Source organism: Mesocricetus auratus, unplaced genomic scaffold (assembly GCF_017639785.1).
Source record: "Mesocricetus auratus isolate SY011 unplaced genomic scaffold, BCM_Maur_2.0 Super-Scaffold_100009, whole genome shotgun sequence".
NCBI classification, from domain to species: Eukaryota; Metazoa; Chordata; class Mammalia; order Rodentia; family Cricetidae; genus Mesocricetus; species Mesocricetus auratus.
Window position 1 is genome coordinate 38685181 of NW_024429193.1, and position 26178 is coordinate 38711358.

At 42.1% G+C, this 26178-nt stretch overlaps 1 protein-coding gene across 1 annotated transcript in view; it reads right to left on the reverse strand.

The window, feature by feature from the left end:
* Positions 1-26178, reverse strand: part of Dpyd (dihydropyrimidine dehydrogenase) — an 819213-nt gene that overhangs the window by 245758 nt on the left and 547277 nt on the right. Inside the window, exon 16 of the mRNA XM_040751969.1 lies at positions 11986-12069. Coding sequence (XP_040607903.1) covers positions 11986-12069 — 84 coding nt within the window. The remainder of the gene's footprint in view (positions 1-11985; positions 12070-26178) is intronic.

A 26178-nucleotide genomic window follows, 5' to 3' on the forward strand; every position in this document is an offset into this window, starting at 1 on the left:
AAAATTTAAAATATACATTTAGTTCTCTCTACAATGATTCATCAGTAAATGCATCATTGCTAAATATAATGCTTCTTAGTGCCATATGACAGCCATGAAATCAGTAATACTTATAGACTTTGAACTGATACTTTAGGTTTAAATGGTATTTCATTTAACTAAAATTTTGTAATTTTTAAAAGAAGCATTCATTTGTATATCATTAACAAACATCAATAAAGGCAATTAGAAACCTCATAGAATACTAGCTTTAGGCAAAATATTGCCAGCTACATAAATGTCTCTTAAAGATCTCCTGGAGTTATCTACTTACAGGGCACACCCGTCTGTGCAAATGGCAGAGAATTAAAATCAAATAAGTAGTTGAGCAACATAATATAGCACAAAGCAAATATTTCATTTTGACTCCTCATAAACAAGTGCATCATTTATCTGAAAGCCCTTTGTAATTCTCATCCCACAAGGAGAACAAAAGAGAACAGAGCAAACCCACTATGTGGGGTCACCAGAATCAGACTTCAGATGCTCTCCAGAAAATGGTAGCACACAGGCTTCTTGTGAAGCTGTAGTAGTTCATCAAAGCTGTTACATGAGACTCCCCAGGATCTAACTTCACAGAATGGCAGCCTAGAACATTCCACATTTAACAGGTCAATTCACATGACTAATAATCATACTCTGTATTCTCAAAGACCATGCCACTTAGCCCATGCAGTTTGCAATCCCCTTTCTCTCTCCCTCTCTCCCTTCCTCTCCCTCTCCTTTTCCCCCTCCCTCTCTCCTGTCTCTCCCTCTTCCTCTGTCTCTCCATCTCTCTCTGCCTCTCCTTGCCTGTCTTTTTACTTTTTATTTTTGGGACAGGAACTTACTCTGTAGCCTAAGATAAGCTTAAAGGCATGGTCCTCCTCCCTCTGCCCTCTAGGGTTGCATGCCTAGTTCTGCATGCAGCCCTTATAGGAGTTACAATCAAGAGAAAAGAGGCATCAAAAAGCTGAAGGAGGAAAGGTTTCAAAACAAAACAAAACAAAATCCACGGATGGATCTCAGCAAGTAAACAGTGGGCTTCCAGGCTGCTCTTGCATCCATCTGTCTAACCCTTTGGGTTTCCCAACCTCTGGAGTTCCCAAGTTTCAACTCTCTGAGAAATTTAGGAAATATTAAGCCTTGCCATTGGTTTTAAAAGATGTACCTTTATATTGTCCCCTATACATATGCCTAATGAGGACCTTATTCAAACAGTGCTTTGGTCATAGCTCCCAGGACAATGTGCTATGTGGTCTGCTAGCCCAGCTGCTAGAGGAAGGCCTTATTTCCCAGGGGAGAGTCTAGCACATCTGGGGCAATGCCATCTTTACACTCAGTTTTGGACTCTCTTCCTAGTGACAGACATCTGCTCTCTGGCAGAGGTGAAGGGAATATTCTGTGGTTAATGTCATATGGAAAAACATTGACAGACTGCAACAGAAACCAAGCCTCAGTTCTCCTTGATTTTTCATTATTTCATAAACATAAAGTTTTGTGGAAATTAAGTTTGGACATAAAACAGATCATGGGGGAAATGTCAAAGTACCCCTCTGGGTGTTTTTATCTGGAGTAATGTTCATTTAAGATGCTGAACATTTTAAGATTCACAACTTTTAAGCATTTTCATCTGTATTCATCTGAATTATCATGAAAACTTCATAATGTAAGTCTTCCTGAGACAAAAATGAACATTGAGAATGAACTGAATCACAAATAGAAAGGTTTGAAAATAATTTTAAGATTCATCTCTCTCTCTCTCTCTCTCTCTCTCTCTCTCTCTCTCTCTCTCTCTGTGTGTGTGTGTGTGTGTGTATGTGTGTTGTGTATACAGGCACTTGTACCTATATATGCACAAAGGCCATAGCAGGAACTTGGGTGTCTTCCTCTATTATACATTGTTTTTCCTTTAAGGCAGGGTCTCTCCCTGAGTCTTGGACTTGAATTTTTTCAATTTGTCTGGAAGCCGTAAACCCCAGAAACCTTTTCAGCCTCCTTTTCCCTATAGAGCTTGAATTAGAGGCACATGTGGGATATCCAGCTTGTTGCAGGTACTCTGGATTTCAAACTTGGGTCCTTGTAGTTGAGAAGCCAGAACCCTTAACAGCCAAGACATCTTTCTAGCCTTGCATTCAGGAATTCTTCATAGATGATATGTAAATGAAGGGTTGGATGCTAATGTCGGACAGCAAGATGGTGCAGCTGGCAACAGACACTATCACCTTTGCACAGCTCCTTGACCTGCCCAGGAAGCTTGCCAGTCTTTCCTCCAATTACACTGTCATTATGGAACTTTCCATCTACATCTTTGCTGAAATATTTGTGCAGAAACCACTAATGAAGGTATTGAAAACAATGAAGAGTGGAAAACCTACAAGGGCCAGGGCCAAACTATGCTATATAACCTCTTAGATGATTAGAGAAGGAAATACAAGTTCATTGGCAGGGATACAAACTCTAGGTCACCACAGATTCAAGTGAGAACAGAATTCTGTGCCCTGCCTCCACAGTCCTCTGCCCATAATTGTCATCAATTTTCAGGGAACATTTGGCTGACTGATAAGTCTTATCAGTTCATGAATTTGGATTTCATTTGGCACAGATATAAAAGCTGATTCCCATTAGGATAATTTCAGTCAAAAGAGTATGACATCTAGGTAAAAAGAATAACAGCAGACAAAAGGAGACAGTTGGGAGTCGTCTGGGCATTTTGCTCGTGTTTTCTGTTCATGTGTGGAATTGGATGCTCTGAAATAACAATGTAAAATACTGGACAAGGTACCTGAGAGGAAGCCAGCAGCAGGGGAGCCAAGGCTGTGCACCTTGGTCGTTTGTTACTTGTGGTGAAAACGGGTCAAACATCTCCCTATGCTCAGCTCCATCCTGTACATAATGGGCTGAAAAGGAATAACACTGCTGGTTTCCTTCAGCACTACAAGGCCCAACGTCACCACAGCACATCACATCACAACTCACGGGAAAAAGTCATCAACTTGTATGAACAATAACAAACTGATTTTTTCCTGAAGGAAATACAATTTCCATGTGTTAGTGTATTCATCATTGAGAAGTTCTATGTCACAAGCCCTCTCTTGCTTCTCTTAACATGGAGTATAATCAGAAAGGCAAGATATTTTATTCCATTTTCCACCACAATGCTGGACCCTTGTGAACTATTTTTCTCTTAATACTTGATAGCAGGTCTGTGAAGTAAGCAACCCAAGTAGTGTCTATGATGCCAGAAATCTAAAGAGCCAGCAAAAGTCCTGGAAAAAAATCTCATTTGTAATATAATGAGGCTGAATTAGAAAACATATATAAAGACTGAGATGATGGTGTCTAAAACTCATGTTTTTTTTTGTTTTTATTTTTGTTTGCTTGTTTTCTTTGAGAGCCGGGCATGATGGCATCCCTTGTAATCCCAGTATCCCAGTGCTGTGGAGACAGCCAGCTGAGACTATGTGGAGACATTCAGATCAATAGCAGATATTTTCTCACTAAATAAATAAATAAATAAATAAATAAACGAACAAATCAACAGATAAATAAAATAAATGGTAGTCAGCACCAGAGGAACAACACCTGAAGTGGACCTATGGTTTCCACACACATGTGCATGGGCACACACATGCACACATGCACACGTACATGCATATACCAGGTTACATGGATGAAGTCCATACATGAGATTAACACTCATCCCTGTCAGCATCTGCTCGGGTTTATATCCACTCAAAGCAATATCAGAGGAGCCTAACAGAGCCCTAGCTCCTAACATTGCCTGTTTTTCAAAGGTACACACCTCTATATTTTTCCAAAAGAAGTAAGAGATAGAAAGGATTATTTATCCACATGTGTCTGTTAATAATAATAATTTCAAAAGTACTAAGAAGAATACTGATGTATTTCAGGGGCCCTTCTCAGCACCCTTCTCAATTTTGCCAAGAGGATTTGGCACAATAAAAGTGAAAACTCTAATGCAATTTTAAAAGAATTTTAAAGAAAGTTTTTTTTGTTTTTGTTTATATTTTTAACCACATGATGCTTAAGGAAAGAGGAAAACTTTCCAAAGATGTAATTTGGACTGTTTTGTATTAAAATGGTTCTAGTTCAATTAGATTTAATAAGTATAAAATTTTATAGGAAATAGATTTATAGAAATAATTTATAGACATTTTTAAATCTGAAAACCAAGACACAGAGAGTCTCCCTCATGCCCAGGAAACAGAACTTGAATAGTAGGTTCAGGCTTCCTTGTATTTTAATCAAATCAGGAATTAGAGATAAGGAGTAACTCAGAAATATGAAAGGCCTAAGATTTGATTTGGTCTTACAGTTAATTCTCAGCTACTAAGTTTAATGTGGTTACTGGATGATTCCTCATTGGGGAACACTCTGGGTGTCTTTCCTACAAGCTGGTCAGCTTGTTAATTAAAGCATGGGGTTTGGCACCTATTGACCTGAGTTGAGACCCTGACCATATGGGGTCTCAACCTATTTTGAAGGTGGCCAGTCAGAACAGAGACCTTTATCATAAGTGTAATGCAGTTTTGCTCTTTGATGTGCACACAGTCAGGATGTGATCATCTTCTCAGCTTTGGTTGAATAGCAAGATTAGAACACTAGGACCTTTGTTTTTTCATTTTAAGTACTAGATGGCTAACCAATTGTGGCCTTAATGAACAATCTTAACTTTGATGACATTCATTTGAGTTTTCTATGGTTCATTTTGGGCAAGGGATGTGTTTGTGTTCTCAGGGTGGCCTTGGATTCACAAAACTCTGCTGTCAGACTCCTGAGTAACAGGCTTTCATAACAACATACAGCTAACTCTTTTAGTGTATATTTATTATATTTTTATTATGCTGTAGATTGAAAGCAGGTCATAATACATGTTAAGTAACCATCCCATCCGCAAGTGTTCTATCACCAGCTTTCATTTATCAAATCACATAAAATATACAGGAGTAAACATTGCTTAATGGTATTAAAACAATACAATGAAGATTCGACCAATAATGCTCAATGATCGGTCATTGAGGTAGAAACCTATGTTTCAGGGGGGATGAGTAGCTTGATGAAGATAATGCAAAGAATCTAGAGGGAGAATGATTTTGTTTTTAACTGCTGAGCACAGCTGAAGTATAGAAGGTCTTATATGAAGTTTCACTCTGCAGGAAACAAGCAGTATGAATATCAAGGTCAATTTGAGATTTTTTTATATCTGCATGTTTCTTAAGTACGATATCTATATTTTGTAGAGATTATAGGTTCCTCCTAATGAATGTCCTATTTTTGTCATGTATATGAGTATTTAGAATGTATATGTATGTTTGTATTTATTGTATATTTATTTATTTATTTAATTTTATTTTATTTTTGGTTTTTACGAGACAGAGTTTCTCTGTATTGTTTTGGAGGCTGTCGGTCCAGCCTGGCCTCAAACTCACAGGGATCCGATTGCCTCTGCCTCCCGAGGGCTGGGATTAAAGGCAAACTTACAATAATTATATTAAGTGTACACCCTTAGGGAAAAATTTTACTCATTAGATATTTGTGAGAAAGCTGGTGTAGGTGAGAAATAGCAAGTATTTCAAAAGAAAACTGTGCTATACAGTACATTTGTCTGATAGATAAGACCCCATGCTAGAAACAGCATTGGCGTCCCCTTCACACAGCAAGCATTTAGCATGCTCTGAGGACAGTGTAGAAATCCGTGTACTTTATCATGCTCTGAGGACAGTGTAGATATCCATGTACTTTAGCATGCTCTGAGGACAGTGAAGATATCATGTACTTTAGCATGCTCTGACAGTGTAGATATCCATGTACATTAGCATGCTCTGAGGACAGTGTACATATCCATGTACTTTAGCATGCTCTGAGGACAGTGCAGATATCCATGTACTTTAGCATGCTCTGAGGACAGTGTAGATATCCATGTACATTAGCATGCTCTGAGGACAGTGTAGATATCCATTTACTTTAGTATGCTCTGACAGTGTAGATATCCATGTACTTTAGCATGCTCTGACAGTGTAGATATCCATGTACTTTAGCATGCTCTGAGGAGAGTGTAGATATCCATGTACTTTAGCATGCTCTGACAGTGCAGATATCCATGTACTTTAGCATGCTCTGAGGACAGTGTAGATATCCATGTACTTTAGCATGCTCTGACAGTGTAGATATCCGTGTACTTCAGCATTTTCTGAGGACAGTGTAGATATCCATGTACTTTAGCATGCTCTGACAGTGTAGATATCCATGTACCTTAGCATGCTCTGACAATGTAGATATCCGTGTACTTTAGCATGCTCTGACAGTGCAGGTATCCATGTACTTTAGCATGCTCTGACAGTGTAAATATCCATGTACTTTAGCATGCTCTGACAGTGTAGATATCCGTGTACTTTAGCATTCTCTGAGGACAGTGTGGATATCCATGCACTTTAGCATGCTCTGAGGACAGTGTAGATATCCATGTACTTTAGCATGCTCTGAGGAGAGTGTAGATATCCATGTACTTTAGCATGCTCTGACAGTGTAGATATCCATGTACTTTAGCATGCTCTGACAGTGTAGATATCCATGTACTTTAGCATGCTCTCACAGTGTAGATATCCATGTACTTTAGCATGCACTGACAGTGTAGATATCCATGTACTTTAGCATGCTCTGAGGACAGTGTAGATATCCATGTACTTTAGCATGCTCTGAGGACAGTGTAGATATCCGTGTACTTTAGCATGCACTGACAGTGTAGATATCCATGTACTTTAGCATGCTCTGAGGACAGTGTAGATATCCATGTACTTTAGCATGCTCTGAGGACAGTGTAGATATTCATGTACTTTAGCATGCTCTAACAGTGTAGATACCATGTACTTTAGCATGCTCTGACAGTGTAGATATCCATGTACTTTAGCCTGCTCTGACAGTGTAGATATCCATGTACTTTAGCATGCTCTGAGGACAGTGTAGATATCCATGTACTTTAGCATGCTCTGACAGTGTAGATATCCATGTACTTTAGCATGCTCTGACAGTGTGGATATCCATGTACTTTAGCATGCTCTGAGGAGAGTGTAGATATCCATGTACTTTAGCATGCTCTGAGGACAGTGTAGATATCCGTGTACTTTAGCATGCACTGACAGTGTAGATATCCATGTACTTTAGCATGCTCTGAGGACAGTGTAGATATCCATGTACTTTAGCATGCTCTGAGGACAGTGTAGATATTCATGTACTTTAGCATGCTCTAACAGTGTAGATACCATGTACTTTAGCATGCTCTGACAGTGTAGATATCCATGTACTTTAGCCTGCTCTGACAGTGTAGATATCCATGTACTTTAGCATGCTCTGAGGACAGTGTAGATATCCATGTACTTTAGCATGCTCTGACAGTGTAGATATCCATGTACTTTAGCATGCTCTGAGGACAGTGTAGATATCCGTGCACGTTAGCATGCTCTGAGGACAGTGTAGATATCCATGTACTTTAGCATGCTCTGACAGTGTAGATATCCATGTACTTTAGCATGCTCTGAGGAGAGTGTAGATATCCATGTACTTTAGCATGCTCTGACAGTGTAGATATCCATGTACTTTAGCATGCACTGACAGTGTAGATATCCATTTACTTTAGCATGCTCTGAGGACAGTGTAGATATCCATGTACTTTAGCATGATCTGACAGTGTAGATATCCATGTACTTTAGCATGCTCTGACAGTGTAGATATCCGTGTACTTTAGCATTCTCTGAGGACAGTGTGGATATCCATGCACTTTAGCATGCTCTGAGGACAGTGTAGATATCCATGTACTTTAGCATGCTCTGAGGAGAGTGTAGATATCCATGTACTTTAGCATGCTCTGACAGTGTAGATATCCATGTACTTTAGCATGCTCTGACAGTGTAGATATCCATGTACTTTAGCATGCTCTCACAGTGTAGATATCCATGTACTTTAGCATGCACTGACAGTGTAGATATCCATGTACTTTAGCATGCTCTGAGGACAGTGTAGATATCCATGTACTTTAGCATGCTCTGAGGACAGTGTAGATATCCGTGTACTTTAGCATGCACTGACAGTGTAGATATCCATGTACTTTAGCATGCTCTGAGGACAGTGTAGATATCCATGTACTTTAGCATGCTCTGAGGACAGTGTAGATATTCATGTACTTTAGCATGCTCTAACAGTGTAGATACCATGTACTTTAGCATGCTCTGACAGTGTAGATATCCATGTACTTTAGCCTGCTCTGACAGTGTAGATATCCATGTACTTTAGCATGCTCTGAGGACAGTGTAGATATCCATGTACTTTAGCATGCTCTGACAGTGTAGATATCCATGTACTTTAGCATGCTCTGACAGTGTGGATATCCATGTACTTTAGCATGCTCTGAGGAGAGTGTAGATATCCATGTACTTTAGCATGCTCTGAGGACAGTGTAGATATCCGTGTACTTTAGCATGCACTGACAGTGTAGATATCCATGTACTTTAGCATGCTCTGAGGACAGTGTAGATATCCATGTACTTTAGCATGCTCTGAGGACAGTGTAGATATTCATGTACTTTAGCATGCTCTAACAGTGTAGATACCATGTACTTTAGCATGCTCTGACAGTGTAGATATCCATGTACTTTAGCCTGCTCTGACAGTGTAGATATCCATGTACTTTAGCATGCTCTGAGGACAGTGTAGATATCCATGTACTTTAGCATGCTCTGACAGTGTAGATATCCATGTACTTTAGCATGCTCTGAGGACAGTGTAGATATCCGTGCACGTTAGCATGCTCTGAGGACAGTGTAGATATCCATGTACTTTAGCATGCTCTGACAGTGTAGATATCCATGTACTTTAGCATGCTCTGAGGAGAGTGTAGATATCCATGTACTTTAGCATGCTCTGACAGTGTAGATATCCATGTACTTTAGCATGCACTGACAGTGTAGATATCCATTTACTTTAGCATGCTCTGAGGACAGTGTAGATATCCATGTACTTTAGCATGATCTGACAGTGTAGATATCCATGTACTTTAGCATGCTCTGACAGTGTAGATATCCATGTACTTTAGCATGCTCTGTGGACAGTGTAGATATTCGTGTACTTTAGCATGCTCTGAGGACAGTGTAGATATCCATGTACTTTAGCATGCTCTGAGGACAGTGTAGATATCCATGTACTTTAGCATGCTCTGAGGACAGTGTAGATATTCATGTACTTTAGCATGCTCTGACAGTGTAGATATCCATGTACTTTAGCATGCTCTGAGGACAGTGTAGATATTCATGTACTTTAGCATGCTCTGACAGTGTAGATATCCATGTACTTTAGCATGCTCTGAGGACAGTGTAGATATTCATGTACTTTAGCATGCTCTAACAGTGTAGATATCATGTACTTTAGCATGCGCTGACAGTGCAGATATCCATGTACTTTAGCATGTTCTGACAGTGTAGATATCCATGTACTTTAGCATGCTCTGACAGTGTATCCATGTACTACGCTCTGAGCAGTGTAAGATGAAACCCTCTGTAACAGCTCTTGATTCTTCTCTAACCGTACACTGAGTATGCATTTCCTAACCTACCAACTTGCAAGTGTTGGAGACTGTGGAACTGAGGGAAAGTGGAAGAAATGGTGGGAACCTGAGAGAGAGGGAAAGAGCAAAAATGCTCGAGGTAAATTCAAATAAGGCCAGGCGATTTGTGCCCCTTTTGAAGGCCAGTCATAGAAAACCCTTTTACAAAAATGCACTGTTATTCTTCCTTCTCCTTCAGAAAGCTGAACATTCATACTTCCAAAGCCTAAGCAAAGTTCATTAAATTGCCTTTATTTTTCAATGATTTTGTTTATAACATAGAATTCAAAAGGAAATTTTCAAGCTTGGCTGATAAGAACACCAATTTTTGCATGTTGTGGAGTGAAATGGAAACATCCCCTTTCCTTCAGTCAAGAAACCCAAATCTTTTTAAATATTATTGATATCTCTGTTGGCAACATTTTTAGCATTTTGGCATTCCTGTTTTGCTCCAGGCTGTGTAAATTTTATTTGTCTGTGTAACTCTCTGGAGAGGATCCACCTACACCAACTCACAGCTGGGTAAGTTCAGATGGATGCAAAGAACAAAGCCGGTTCTGAAGGAGGAAACTCAGCTGGGACTTTGCAACATTTTCAAATAATTGTTATATTTGTAGCAAAACTTAAACACCGGAAAGCACTCTTCCTTCAGAAATGAGCATGCTACTATTTTCCAAAGCTAGTGTTATACAAGTAATTTGCCTTAAATCTAAAATGTGGGTTATGAGACTGTGAAAAAGGCAAAGGGGGGTAAACTCAATGGATAAGAGAAGGGTACGCCCTCTGATGACCAACTCAAGACTGTGCTGGTGCCTTCCGGGCACCCTGCTGCATCTGTGTCCATGGATGGTTTTTTGCATGCATGTGCACGTATGTGTGTGCCAGTCAGATGTCAAGGATTCCTCTGTATTTTTCAGAGCATATCTCTCACTGAAACTGGAGCTCACTAACTAAACTGCTAGGCTGACTGGGTAGAGAGAGCACTTCAGGAACCCCATCTCTGCCTCCCCAGCACAGGTTATTACAGGTACCAACATTACTGCCAACTTTTTTATGTGGGTGCTGGGGTCCACTCAGGTCCTCATCTTTGAGTGACAAGTGGCTTTTAGACTGAGCCATCTTCATAGCAGAGCCTTCTTCCCTTTAATCCTGTCCCACACTCTGACATACTGTTAGCTCATCAGATGACTCAGAAATAATGCTGTTTCCCCTGACTTGGTAGCACGAAATAGTGGATGTGTTTATGGGACTTAATGGCCTTCTGGGTAACCTGTGGTGAGCAGCGTCTGGATACATGTGAAAGATGCCTGGCCAGCCCTCTCCCTCCTGCTGTTCATAAGAATGATTTCTTCCTGAGTTGCAAATCCATTTCCAAGGCAGATTAAATATTTACAAAGTACTTAAAGAACCCTTCTCTGCATTTGAACATGAAAATAGAAATGCTTGTTCATTTCAACATGCAAAAAAATCCTCTTCCCCAAGTAAAGGGCTTTGCGTTTAACTCATATGAATTTAGTGACTTGAGAAAAACAGGAGCAGGCATACCACCACAGGAGGTTAGTTTAGATACCATCTTAGCATAGAGTCCTGAGTCACATGCGGACACAGAAGTAACTGTAAAAGTTCTAGGAAATTGCCAGCAATGCCCAAGTTTTGTATTATCTAATTCACACAGTTTCCTCTGGGCTTAAAGGAGAAATGAGATTCAAAGCGCTTACCTTTTAAGCATTAAGCTTTTTCATCTTTTTTTTAACATTTCACACTACGTCTTATTCCATAAAGATGTCGTATTTCCTATACATTAACATATTATTTTGCATATATTCATTAGAATATTTTGAATTTACTTTAACATAAATGTTCCATTTATTGAAACCCTAAATAAAAATAGCATCAGAAACTCTTTGCAACCCCCCAAACACAGTTAGGGAATAATGATTGTATGCTAAAAACTGTAAAACGCAATTTGCGCTGTGCCCCATTTACTACAAAATCACTACGAACAATGCATTGTGTACAATGTATTGCCCCAGGGAAACTGGATAGGCCTCAGAAATGAATAAAGAACATTGCCTTGGATACCAGCTAACTCTGCTTCAGTGCTTTTAAAAACTATTTGTTATGATATTCCTTCCTGTCAAGTACATAATATGATTTCCTCAATAAATTGCAACCATAACTGTAATTCCAGTTTCCCTCATTTTCCACTTTTTAAACACTAAATATTTAAACAATGCAGACCTGAAAGTCATCAGGTCCACACGTCTTCCTGACTAAGGTACTGCGAGGATCTATACAGGGAACCATTATGTCATACTGACAGACAAAACTGCAGCTCCTGGGGTGCTTACCTGACCACAAGCCAGGCCCATTCCTCTCTCTCCCATGCCATGTGGACAGGATAAATTTAACTCCAGGGCATCTGCTCCAGAAGCCTATAAGGTATTCAAAGAAAATGAGAGAAAAGACAAAACTTTATTCAGATATCAAGATGCTTTTCCCTTGGACCACAAAGATCACATCTTCTAAGCTTGAACAGTATGATTCCACCACAACTTTCTCCTCAAGTACACTGTGTCTCTCCAGTTAAAGTGCAGATAACAACAATAAACATTTGCCCAGAGCTTGAAAGTTATGCATTATATTTACTCTATACAATTCACATAATCTTAATTTTTATTTTCAATTTATTTTATATGCATGTATGTTTGTTTGTATATGACTGGGAGGTGTACATACTTAGATGTCAGAGGACAACATTCAGGTGCTTATTTTTTTCCTTACATTATGGGGTTCTAGAGATCAAATTCAAGTTGAAGGGGTTAGGGATAAGCACCTTGACTCCCTGATTCATCTCACAGCTCCTGACTCTCAGAATCTTTGTGTTATTGCAATACCTATTCCATAGACAGAGACTTGAAGCACAAGATGTTAAATGACAAGGACCATATTTTATCTTTCCTATGCAGCTTCTATTTCTGTAGAAACAACTCTTCTGGATAATTGATGATGGAAAGAGACATGCAAGGAAATGAATGAATAGAATTTAAAAAACTAAACTGAAAGCCAATTTCATATTTAAAAACAGCTTATTCCATAAGCTATTGATTATCTTGTCAGACTTCAATAACTGTGAGTTTTAATTTCATTCATCCTTTAATACATAAGTTAATACTTTGAAAATGTATCTTAAAATTCTTAGAATGTCTACTGGGAAATATTTAAACACTTTTCAGTGGCTGGGGAGATGGCTCAGTGGGCACGGTGGCTTGAAAGTTAATAGCTCCCAAAGGGAGTGGCACTATTAGGAGGTGTGGCCTTGTTGGACTAGGTGTGCTCTTGTTGGAGAAAGTGTGTCATTGTTGAGGTGGGCTTTCAGATCTCATGTAGAATCAAGATATCTCAGACCACTTCTTGTTGCCTGCCTTTCAAGATGTAAGACTCTTAGCTTCAGCACTATGTCTGCCTGTATGCTGCCATATAACACAATGATGATAATGGACTCAACCCCTATAAGCGTAGGCCACCCCATTAAATGTTTTCCTGTATAGGAGTTGCTGTGATCATGGTGTCTCTTCACAGTAGTAGGAACTCGAACTGAGACAGTGGATGAGCAAATTTGCTGTGTAAGCATGTGAACCTGGTTTAAATTCAGCATGTAATGTAAAAGTCTGGTAAGACTTTGTGTACTGTCACCCTAATGTTGGGAGACGGACAGAGATGGGCATCCTAGGAAGAACTTGCAATGACAGACCCTGTCTTTTTTTTTTTTTTTTTTTTTGGTTTTTACGAGACAGGGTTTCTCTGTATTGTTTCGGAGGCTATCGGTCCAGCCTGGCCTCGAACGCACAAAGATCCGCCTGCCTCTGCCTCCCGAGTGCTGGGATTAAAGGCGTGCGCCACCACCACCCGGCATATATATATATTTTTTTTGGACAGACCCTGTCTTAAAGGAATAAAAGATGACACATTATTTGCCTTCTGGTATCTGCATGCAAAACTGGCAACTATACTCACTTGTGTAACACACACACACACACAGACACACAAACTCAATTTTTAAATTTAATAGAGTAACTCAAGGGATATAGGACACATATTAAATTTGCCACATTTTACATTATTTTACCCAATTCTAGAATTTAACAGTAAGTTTGTAATTAGTTAGAGGCTTGAATAGATTTCAAAAATAATATCACATATGTATTACCTCACAGAAAGGCCTTTATTTTTTTTAAACAAATCTACTATTTACTAAGCACACCAGACTGTTCTCTAAGGCAAAAGCTGTTTCCACAATGTTTCTCTTTTCTTTTTAATTGTTTTTTTCTGTTTCACAAATTTGAAGTATGATCTTAACAAACTCAATTCTTGTTATTTCTCAGCTGATTTTCTTACCCATCTTCATTCATCAGTACACCTGCTTTTTCTTCTGTACATTTGTGAAGGTCCATTTGATCACTTCCCATGTTTTCAAATATGGAAACATTATGCTGTTTTGCTACCATAATCCAGTTTGGAAATGATTCATATTATCTAACAATTACTGTAAAGCATGCTGTTTTCTTCCTGCTTGCTTTTATTGAGTATAGACAACAGCCAACCTACTGGACTCTAAGTCTGGCTACAAAGGATTAAGGAGGTTTTGGGTGAGCCAGTGAGCCTTCCCAGTCTGCAACTGGGTAAATATAAACTGCAAGTGATGTGTCTGAATCCCAAACTCAAGCCATATGGGAAATGATCCACTTAATTTAGATTGGGCATTGGAATTATACATGGCAGTGCCTTGTGCTTTCTCCAGCTATTTAAGGTATTTCCTTTAGACTCATTTAGTTAGAAATTGAGAGCAAATCAATGTCACTTTAGATTAAGAGACAATTGGGAGGCACTTGCACACATATTTATATTATGCATATGTCATTGCAAACTGACAATTAACCAGGGTGGTAGCTATCATCACAGCTAAGGCTAATTGAGTACATTCCATATGCAAGGATATTTTACTAAGCCTTTTGTTTTACCTTACTTAGGATTTAAAACAACTCCAAAAGCTAAGATATATCATAATGCCCATTTTTCAGTTGATAAGCCAAACAGAAAAGAGTTATATGAACCCTCTCAAATTATTTTGAATGTAGAGCATATGACTTACCTAGGGATTTATATCAATGGGTGAATTATTAACAACTTGTTAGAAATCATTTGTTACTTTTGTAAAGTACAAATACCACATCTTCATTTTTTCATTTTTACGCCCCAGACTTTATGTTACTATGTAAAATCATGCATATATATGATATAAAAGTAGATGAAAAGTTTATAAGGGAGCAAAAGGACTAACAGGAACATGGAGGTAAGCAAGAAGAGGGAATATGAAGGGGGGGTGACAAGTTCAAAGCACATTAGAGATGTGCATGCATTCCTTTATAAATCCAGTACTATGGAAACTGAACATGCATCCATCAGAAGCATTTAGAATACCTCCTGGTGTCTAAATGTCACCAATGAGGAAGTCATTGAAAGCATTTCTTGTTCATCAAAGAGTTTGTAGTGACAGAGTCAGAGCTTGAACTTCTCTTCACAGTGTGGGGTTTTTCCCTGTCCATTGATTCTGTTTCCATTCATATATCAATGTGTACAAACACAGTTTGTTGGTCATGGATGTGAGGTTATCTAGTAGGCACACTTGGAGACACAAAGAGAAAGAAGTCACATGATCCCCAGCTGGGAAGGCTGTACTGGTTTCAGAAAATATAATCTTCCAGCATCCTTATGGCTTCTAAATTGTTGATCAAAATTCTTAGATACCTACAGAATATAGTCTTATCTGAGGATAGTTATTTAAATGTACCAAATTAGATATACTTGTACCTATCACCAAAATACATCTGAGAGGTACTTTGGAATGAGCATTTAGGTCTTATTAGTTGCAACAGGGCTACCCTGGGTGATACCCAGGGTCCGGGAACATTTATTTTATCTCAGATATTCCTGTCCCCGGGTTTGCACCATCTTCAAGGCTATCTACTTCCATTTTCAAGTAGCCATAATCATTCAAAAAAGCCCTAACTGTTGGATTAGCATGAGATGTTAAACAACTTGAAACTGGGATGACATTCTGAATCCTGTTGGTTACAAGAACTTCAATTACTTCTCCAGAATATATCTATCTCACCTAAAAAGGATTATGGAAAGAAAAAAAATTAGACAGGGCACAAGGGAAAACATTCACTGCTGGAGGAATAAACTCCAGATTAGAAATATGCTGGAACGGTTTTCTGCTGAGATTTAAGGTTTGATCCACAAGAGAAAATGTTGGGGAAGTCCTGTGCATTTGTCAATAAAGCACTGTCTGGCCAATAGGGAATCTAGATAGGTGGGACTAGGAGTCCAGGAGGACTCTGGGAAGGAGAAACACAGGGAAGAGAAATACTTAGATTAACAATTATGGGGTAATTACTTAAGTCAGTGCTAGCCAGTAAGAAACAAGCAAGACCAACAGCTTCATAATTAATATAGCCTCCTGTGTGTTTATTTGGGACTGATGCAACTCTAGAACTAGGCTGGCGGGAAGGCTTCTCTCAAGGAAAAAGCCTCCCTTTGTAAGAAAACATATGCCTGATACTGCAATCCTAACACCAAAGCCATGACTGGAGAGTTACTAAGCATCGGTCATGAACTAACTACTATTAGTCAACAAAATGGACATAATAGTGTAGCTCTCAGATCTCATCAGAGAAATTTCTTTGTGTAGTGAACACTGGATAACTCAGAAACTCACTACTGATGCACCACAATCATGAAGACATGAGTTAGAATCCCCACCACCCTAGTGAAAAGCTAGGTATCTACAATCCCAGCACTGGAATGTTGGTTGAGGAAGATCCTTGAGTTTACTGGGCAGAAACTTTGAACACACCAGTGTGTGTGCTCCAGGTTCAGCAGAAGACCCTGTCTCATAAGGTAACATGGAGAACAATTGAGAAGGACACTTGCCACGTGGTAGTGGTGCACAACTGTAATCCCAGCACTCCAGAGGCAGAGGCAGGCAGATCTCTGGGAGTTTCAGGACAGCTTGGTCTACAGAATGAGTTCCAGGACAGCTAGAGCTGTTATACAGAGAAAACTTGTCATGGAAATATACATGTATGTATGTATGTATGTATGTATGTATATGTGTGTGTATGTGGAGAGAGAAAGAGAGAGGGAGAGAGAGAGAGAAAGAGAGGAAGGGAGGGATCCTCTGTATCCATCTATGGCCTCAACATGCACATATACACATGTACAAAACATTTGGATATGTACAAACACACACACACAAAATTTGTTGACTTATAAAAACTATTGAGAATCTGGGTCAATAAAGTTATTGTAGACAAGCTTGGATGGGAGAGTGTGGATACATTACCTATTCCTAGTCTGTATACTTTCTCACTTTTTATGGTTTTGCTCACTTCCCAGATGCATACTCTCCCAACTCCAGCCTCTACTGTTGTCAGTGTATTTACTGTGTTAGCTCTTACAGTCTCCTTCTATATGAGACCTGCGGATAGCCACAGCTTAAACTGTCCCTGTCTGAACAAGAGTTCCAGGTACCAAGAGCCATATCTTATCAACAAGCTCTGGCCTTCATTACAGTTCTGTGTTTGGATGAAAACTCACACGGCAGACCATGAAGGCAGGAAGCATCAACCTTTCCCTTCCTCTTCTTAGCACTGTGTTAAGATGATCTGCAGAGCTCTCCCTGACCCCCACATGGGGGCATTCTGCTCTGTTTCTGTGGACAGCTTTTGCAGGCTCGCTAATGCTCACTGCTATATTCACTTTCCCTCCTACTCCAGTTCAACTTGTCCATACTTTTACTGTTCAGGGATCACATCCTTCAATAAGGCCTTTTCTCATTACATATGACTCAATCTCTATTTTCTAGGCTAATACACATTAAGAAAGAAATGGATTCCAGTTCTGTTAAAACACATTCAAGATCTAGTTAAGATTTAATACTGGCAGCCTTCAGTAATGGCTCAATTTGCCATGTATCCGATTACATACTTATTGTAAGCGTTTCGTCGGGATGGGTCAGGACAGGATGGAACAGGAGTGAGTGGGTCAGGTATTCTGGCACTCGGGAGTCACAGAATACCCAGTGTTACACAGCTCAGGTGGAAAGGTATCCTGGAGCTCGGGAGCCAAGGATACTGAGTGTTACACAGCTCAGGTAGAAAGGTATCCTGGAGCTCGGGAGCCAAGGACCACCACGGGTTGCAGTAAGCTTGGCAGCTTACAGCCTTGCCTCAGAGAAAGGCTTCTCCGGTGTGTCAGCTCCGCTCCGGCAGGACAGGGTCTTCCAGCTGGGGATGTTCGCCTAGTGTAGCAGTTTTGCTCCGCAGGAGGTTTCTCCGGCGAAGTTGCTACAGTTCAGCTCTGCTCCTGGAGAGCCGAGAGCGGAGAGCAGGGAGCCGGGTGGGAGCAGAGTGTAACAACTCCGCTCTGCCAAGGAAGGTTTCCCGGGCAAGTGTTACAGCGCTGCTCGCTCTGCTCTGCTCTGCTCTGCCCAGGGTCGCCTCTGCTCGCTCTGCTCTGCTCTGCCCAGGGTCGCCTTTGCTCTGTCGCAGCCGCAAAAGAAGATCTTCACCCGAAGCTCATCCAAAGGTGTTTATTGGAAGACAGCTGGACCAGCCAAGCTGAACATACACAGGGTTTATATAGGGGTTCCTGGGGTTGGGGAAGTTTTTCCAGGGTAGGGATTGGTCCGATTTCAGTGCTGAGCTCAGATTGGCTAGAGCTCTGCTCCGGGATTGGTTACTTTTTTACACAGGATTAGGGTCAGATTTGGCTCTGGTTTCAGGGCCAAAGTGTGTTTCTTTCTCTGGTCCTTTTTAGCCTTTTGGCTCCAATTTTAGGGCCAGGGTACATTTCTTTCACTGACTCTGATTCCAGGGACAAAGTGTGTTCCTTTGGCACTGGTTTTAGGGTCAGGGTACATTTCTTTGGTTCTGGTTGCAGGGCCAAAGTGTGTTTCTTTGGCTCTGCTCAGGGTGTGTTTCTTTGACTGGTCCCTTTTCCCTACATTCCCCCTTTTTTGTTTAATAAAACTGGGGTTTGGAAAAGGGGCGGTGTTATCATTAGACTACTTCCTGCTGAATGGGGCGTCGAGGTTCATGGGGCAATCTTCATCTTTGTCCAGATGTGTCCAGGTGTTGTAGCTTTCTGGTTCCTTAGCTAGGGGCTGATAACCCTGTAATAACAACTGGTTGAAAGTTTGGTTAGAAATTTTTTGAACTTGTTGTTGAAGGAATCTAGACAAAAAATTTATAAGACAGGGTGCCACTAGTAGAATTAAGAAAACAGAGAGAAGAGGAGTTAGAAAAGGTAGCATCCAGTTCCATATTGGATTATTAGTGATCCACTGGCCAGAGCTATCAAGTTGTTCTTTATATTTTTGAAGGTCTGTTTGAAGTTGTTGAATTTTATCCTTTACTATTCCTGACTGGTTAACATAAAAGCAACATTCTTCCCCGAGAAAGAGGCAAAGTCCACCTCTTTCTGCTGTTAGTAAATCTAGTCCTCTCCGATTTTGTAGTACTACAGCAGATAGGGAGTCTATCTGACCCTGAAGGGTGAGGATGGTTTGAGCTACCTGTTGGAAATCCTGGATGAATTGTGAGGAAAGCCTATGGTACATCGTTAGGGAAATAGTTAATCCTGCTGTTCCTGTGGCCACACCTGCAGTTATGCCCAGAGCTGCCAGGAGGGGTATGATCTGAATTGCTCGCTTGTCATGTCGTCCTGCTATAAACTTAGTGATGGGAATTGGTAGGGGCTCTTCACCAGGTATCACTCCTAATTTAGGGAAGAGGAACACCAGGGTACATGTCCCAGACCAACTGGCAGGCAGGCAGTGGTATACCTGTGTGCCACAGAAAATTGACGCATTGTGAATATTTGGACATAGGGGCTGTGTGGTAGTATTAAGCGTTATGGTATTGTTGCAGTCTTTAGAATCTAGAATGCCCACAAGGTGTGTTCCTGCTGAGCTAAAGCAGTCTGAGATACCGAAGAGAGAGATGTGGGAGAGATAAGGGGTGGTAGTAATGTTTGGCTCAGAGCAGTTTAGAAGTGGCAAAGTGGGAAAATCTGTTAAGACAATGGGTGAGGCCACAAAGGGTGGTTGTGAGTTTGACCCAGGAGGGACACACAACCAGCATTCTTCAAAGCGGTTAGGCAAGACATTATTTAATAGCTGGTATGTAGAGATTAAGGTTTGAAATAAGAGATGGTATGACAGGTGTAGGAAGGAGCTGCCATCCGTATACCATGTATAGGTGGTCTGGGGTAGAGCTCCCTCGTGTATATGTGTAGGATGAGGAAGTAACTCTTCTAGGGTCTCAATGCAAGAGTGAGATGGGGAGTATTTTGAGACTGGTTGGGGGAGAAGATTTGAAATATTAAGAGGTGGGCATGGCTGAAAGGTAAGTGTTGTATCCTCTACTAATGCTACCTGAAGGGAGAGAACTCTGGAGGGGGTAATGTTTGGAGACCCTTATATGTTAGAAGATGGGACAGGTGGTGAGGAGAGAGGACAGTAGTAGGAGACCCAAAGGTTAACTTCTTTGATTCTCGTATGAGGAGTTCAGCTGCAGCCAGAGCCCGCAGACAAGGTGCCCAACCTTGGATAGTGTGGTCTAATTTTTTTGATAAGTATGCGACTGGTGCAAAGGAAGGTCCCAGTTGGTGACCCAGGACCCCGAGGGCATATCCCTCTTTCTCAGTAACATAGAGAGAGAAGGGACGTGTTAAGTCTGGAAGGTGTAAGGCTGGAGCCTGTAGGAGGGCCTGTTGAAGCTGACGAAATGGCTTGGTAACAGGTGTAAGGAGAGGCTCATGTGATGGGCCAAGGGCTGCCTGATACAGAGGGCGAGCAAGAAGGGAGAAGGAAGGAATCCAAGAACGTAAGAAGCTGGCCATTCCTAGGAAGGATAAGATTTCATCCTTTGTGGTGGGGACTGTAAGTGATTGTATTAGGTTTTTCTATCTAGGGTAATAGCCTTATGAGTTGGAGTAATAGTTAGTCCTAGGTAAGTTACCTGAGGAATGGACAGCTGGACCTTAGAGGGTGATACCCTATATCCTCGGCTACATAGAAAATTTAACAAAGTAGATGTGTCGGCCTGGCTTATTTCTAGGGATGGACTACAAAGGAGAAGGTCATCTACGTACTGTATCAACTTGGATTTTGGGAGAGACAAAGAGAATAAATCAGAGGCTAGGGCCTGACCGAATAAATGGGGGCTGTCCCGGAACCCTTGAGGTAGGACTGTCCAAGTAAGTTGTGTAGAAATGTGAGTGTCTGGGTCAGTCCAAGTAAAGGCAAAGATATTTTGTGACTGGGGGTCCAGAGGAATAGAAAAGAAGGCATCCTTGAGGTCAAGGACAGAGAAATGAGAAGTTTTTGAAGGGATGGTGGAGAGTAGAGTATAAGGATTGGGAACTACAGGATGAAGGGGAACTACTGCTGAGTTAATAAGTCGGAGATCCTGAACCAGGCGGTAGGTTCCATTAGGTTTTTTGACTGCAAGTATGGGGGTGTTGAAGGGGGAAGAAGTGGGGCGAAGAAGACTTTTTCTCAGGAGGTCAGAGATGAGAGGTTTGAGTCCCCTGAGACTTTGGAGTGAAAGTGGGTATTGAGCCTTAGTTATATATTTGGCAGGGTTTTGTAGTCGGATGATTAGAGGGGTGTGATGTTTGGCTATAGAGGGATTTTGGGTGTCCCATACCTGAGGATCTACCTGAGAGGATGGTAAGGGAAGAAGTGTGTCAGACTGTGTGGTTTGTAGGAGGAGGAGAAGGGGAACAGCTGGCAAACCTGAGGCCAAACGGATAGGAGGAGCAAAAGAAATGGAGGCTCCCACTTTGGCTAAAAGGTCCCTTCCCAGCAATGGGATGGGACAGGTTGGTATCACTAGGAAGGAATGAGTAAGGGGGATACCCTTAAAGATACAGTTAAGTGGTGGGGTTTGTTGGGCCTGATAGGGCTGTCCTCCTACTCCGACAATAGAGGAACAAGAAAGAGTGGTTGGTCCCCAAAAATTTGTCAAGACTGAAAAAGTGGCTCCAGTGTCCAGGAGGAAGGAGATAGGCCTCCCTGATACTATGATAACTACCCGAGGCTCCCTGTCGGAGATGGCGGTGGTCAGGCCAAGGGAGCCCGGGCCCCGTCAGTCATCAATGGCCAGGCCAAGGAGGTCAGTTGAAGGGCGATCTGGGATTGATGTCCCCATGCTGTCAGGAACATGGGGGCAATCAATGCCCCAGTGTCCCTCTTGATGGCACCTTGGACATGGTCCTGGTGGTTTACGAGGGTTTGGACAGGCCCGGGCCCAGTGGCCTTCCTGACCGCATTTGAAACAAGGACGTAGGAGCCTTTGTCCTTTGGGAGCCTGGGCTTTCGTTTTGGCTGGCCAAGAGCTTTTAGCCATCATCAGGTATTTTTGTTTTTGGGCCTTTTTATCCCTTCCATGGTACACCTTGAATGCCACATTTAGGGCTTTTGACTGTGGAGTTAAGGGGCCCTTTTCTAGACGTCTGAGTTTGGCCCTAATATCAGGGTAACTTTGGGAAAAAAAGTAGGTCATAAGGAGTTGGTTTCCATCTTGAGTCTCAGGATCCACATTGGTGTATTGTAAGAGGGCCTTTGTAAGACGGTCTAGGAATTGGGATGGGTTTTTATCCTTGTCCTGGATGACCCTTTGGATCCTTTCATAATTTACTGCTTTAAGAGCAGCCTTACGGAGACCAGCCAGGAGACAAGTTAAAAACCGCTTCCTAGCTAGAATGCCCCTGGGGTATTGTAATCCCAGTCAGGTTCCTGGTCAGGAACTGCCATAGATCCAACTGGGTAGGTATCATCAGTTTGATGGATGTCATCTGCATAGATTCTAGCCTGTTCCCAAACTCGCCTGCGTTCCTCAGGGAGGAGATTGTTGGTAAGAATCATGTAAACATCATGGAAGGTAAGGTTATAGGACTGGGTAATATACTGGAATTCTTTAATAAAGGTGGAAGGGTTGGCACTATAGGATCCCAATCTTTTGTCTATTTGGGAGAGTTCAGTCAATGAGAAGGGGACATGAACTTTGACTAAGCCATCCACCCCAGCAACCTCTCGCAAGGGGAGAACTGGAGCTGGTTTAGGTTGGGGAGGTAAAGGGGTGGTCCCTTAGTGGAGCGGGACCGAGTAGTGGGAGGACTAGGGACTGTTGGTGGTGAGCTGAAGGAGGGTGCCAGTGAATGCTGACTAGGGTGACTTGTCACTGAAGAGGGAGGAAGGGAAATCGGAGGGGCCAGCACAAGAGGAGGAGCTGAGGGTTTTGTTCGACGGGGAGAAGGCTCATTGGCTGGATCAAAAGTAGTAGAGGGATCATCTTGTTCAGACTTCCTAGCCAAAAGGAGTTGAGTGGGAGAGCATGAGGCACAGAGAGAAGGCTTGGAGCGTAGCAGAGAGAAAGCCTGGACATAGAAAATCTCCTTCCATTTCTCCAATCGCTCACAGTAGTTGTAAAGGTCCCGAATAATATTGGGATCGAGGGTGCCATTACGTGGCCATTTGGACTGATTATCTAAATGGTATTTAGGCCAAATTTTATTGCAAAAGCGAATAAGTTTAGAACCCTTTAGTTCAGGTGTCAGGTGTAGAGACTTGAGGTTTTCTAGGAGGCATCCCAAGGGGGAATGGGAGGGTACGGATGACACGGTTCCCATGGATGAGAAGGAAAAGGTCACTGCAGCCTGTAGTCAAGGGCGTCCCCAGGACTCAGGGAGGACCACCGAAAGAGGACCAAGCCGTTCAGAGGGTCGTCACCCAACTCAACGGGGGTCAGGCTTAGCCCGGCTAAGCCAGAAGAGACTCGGCGCCTGGTACCAGGGCTTTTCTAGAGGCCAGAAGGCGTAGACGGAAACCGAGCTCTAAAAGGGTCTCATCCAAAGGAAAGGGTCAGGATTGGAATCGTAGAAGCCGCAAGGGCCTAGAGGAGCTGTGCAACGACAGCCAGCTCCAAGGGAGGAGGTCAGGAAGGGACGCAATGACCCGGTGGGGCCTAAGGAAACTGCAGGATTGCAATTTCAAGGGTGGTAGGCTGGGGTAAGGTGAGGAGGGTCAGCTGTAGCCTTAAGGGCCTTGGCTGGGGTACCTCCGTCTCTACAAGTATCCCTGACTTAGGGAGCTGAAGGGGAGACTTACCCAATCGTTGATGGTGGATGTAGTGTCAAGCGATTGGTGAGCTGGAAGGCGAGTCTGCTGCAGGCCAACTGGAGATGAGAGATAGGGTCCCAGTGCGGCTCAGACCACGAAGGGGAGCACAGGCACCAGGAGAGCCTATCCAAGTCACGGGTAGACTGAAGATGAGGGATAGGATCCCAGTGCGGCTCAGACCATGAAAGGGAGCACAGGCACCAGGAGAGCCTATCCCGGGTTTCGGCACCAAATGTAAGCGTTTCGTCGGGATGGGTCAGGACAGGATGGAACAGGAGTGAGTGGGTCAGGTATTCTGGCACTCGGGAGTCACAGAATACCCAGTGTTACACAGCTCAGGTGGAAAGGTATCCTGGAGCTCGGGAGCCAAGGATACTGAGTGTTACACAGCTCAGGTAGAAAGGTATCCTGGAGCTCGGGAGCCAAGGACCACCACGGGTTGCAGTAAGCTTGGCAGCTTACAGCCTTGCCTCAGAGAAAGGCTTCTCCGGTGTGTCAGCTCCGCTCCGGCAGGACAGGGTCTTCCAGCTGGGGATGTTCGCCTAGTGTAGCAGTTTTGCTCCGCAGGAGGTTTCTCCGGCGAAGTTGCTACAGTTCAGCTCTGCTCCTGGAGAGCCGAGAGCGGAGAGCAGGGAGCCGGGTGGGAGCAGAGTGTAACAACTCCGCTCTGCCAAGGAAGGTTTCCCGGGCAAGTGTTACAGCGCTGCTCGCTCTGCTCTGCTCTGCTCTGCCCAGGGTCGCCTCTGCTCGCTCTGCTCTGCTCTGCCCAGGGTCGCCTTTGCTCTGTCGCAGCCGCAAAAGAAGATCTTCACCCGAAGCTCATCCAAAGGTGTTTATTGGAAGACAGCTGGACCAGCCAAGCTGAACATACACAGGGTTTATATAGGGGTTCCTGGGGTTGGGGAAGTTTTTCCAGGGTAGGGATTGGTCCGATTTCAGTGCTGAGCTCAGATTGGCTAGAGCTCTGCTCCGGGATTGGTTACTTTTTTACACAGGATTAGGGTCAGATTTGGCTCTGGTTTCAGGGCCAAAGTGTGTTTCTTTCTCTGGTCCTTTTTAGCCTTTTGGCTCCAATTTTAGGGCCAGGGTACATTTCTTTCACTGACTCTGATTCCAGGGACAAAGTGTGTTCCTTTGGCACTGGTTTTAGGGTCAGGGTACATTTCTTTGGTTCTGGTTGCAGGGCCAAAGTGTGTTTCTTTGGCTCTGCTCAGGGTGTGTTTCTTTGACTGGTCCCTTTTCCCTACACTTATGCTCTGAGAACATCCATGGGGCAGAGATGACTCTTGCTCACCTCTCTTTGCCTGCCCAGGAAATCCACACACAGTTCCTGCTTGTGCTTTACCAGTAAATATTCTTTTGCACGAAATGGGCATAACCAACCAATATCTCAGAAAAGTTAGAGACTCTATCCCAAACTGGGAACAGAACCACCTGTTACCAAGTTTACCAAAAATTTCACCATGCAGTAAAAAAAAAGCAGGAGACTGCTTCTTTGCCTAAAAAAAACATGGCAAAGATTGAAGAAAGTATTAGAAGGTATTTAAACTGTGAGTTGTTTACAGTTAGAATGAAAAAAGGGTTGGTTTCAGTTTTGTTTCATTTTTAAGAGAAAACAAATCATCAAGCAAATGATGATGACAATACAGTCTGGGCACACAATGTCCGTGGGATGGGGCGTTTAGTTCAACTTACTACATTATTTAAATGTACCTAATGTTGTGATGCAACTATGCCAGAAGCATGGACAAATATGTCTGTGTCTAAGTTCGATTTTAAAACTATTCATGTGATCTTTAGATGAAAAATATTTTTGATTTATTTTATTGTGAATTCTTCTATTGTGAAAAATATGTTTTGAACAGTGGGTTCATAAAAACGGAAACAGTGAGTGGTTCTCTTTATCCTTTTAAATACAGTTATTTTGTATATGGGTATAGTCATTTAAGGACATGTCACAATGGGTTTGGAAGTCAAAGGACAAATTGAGAGAAAGTCAGTTCCCTCCTTGTACCATATAGGTAGCTGGGGTTGAACTGTGGTCATCAGGATATTGGATTGGTGGCAATCACCTTACCCACTGAACTCCTTGAAGGCCTAAAATGACTTAATAAAAAGAAAGATGATGAAGAAGAGGTCAGGAAGATTGGAAGGTGACATAAAAGGAATACCTGGGAGGATTATGAGTTGGAGAGAGGTAGCTATGATTAAAACATATTGTACACATATATGAAATTCTCAAAGAATGATTAAAATATTATATTTAAAATGTTATTGGGTGTGTATATCTTGA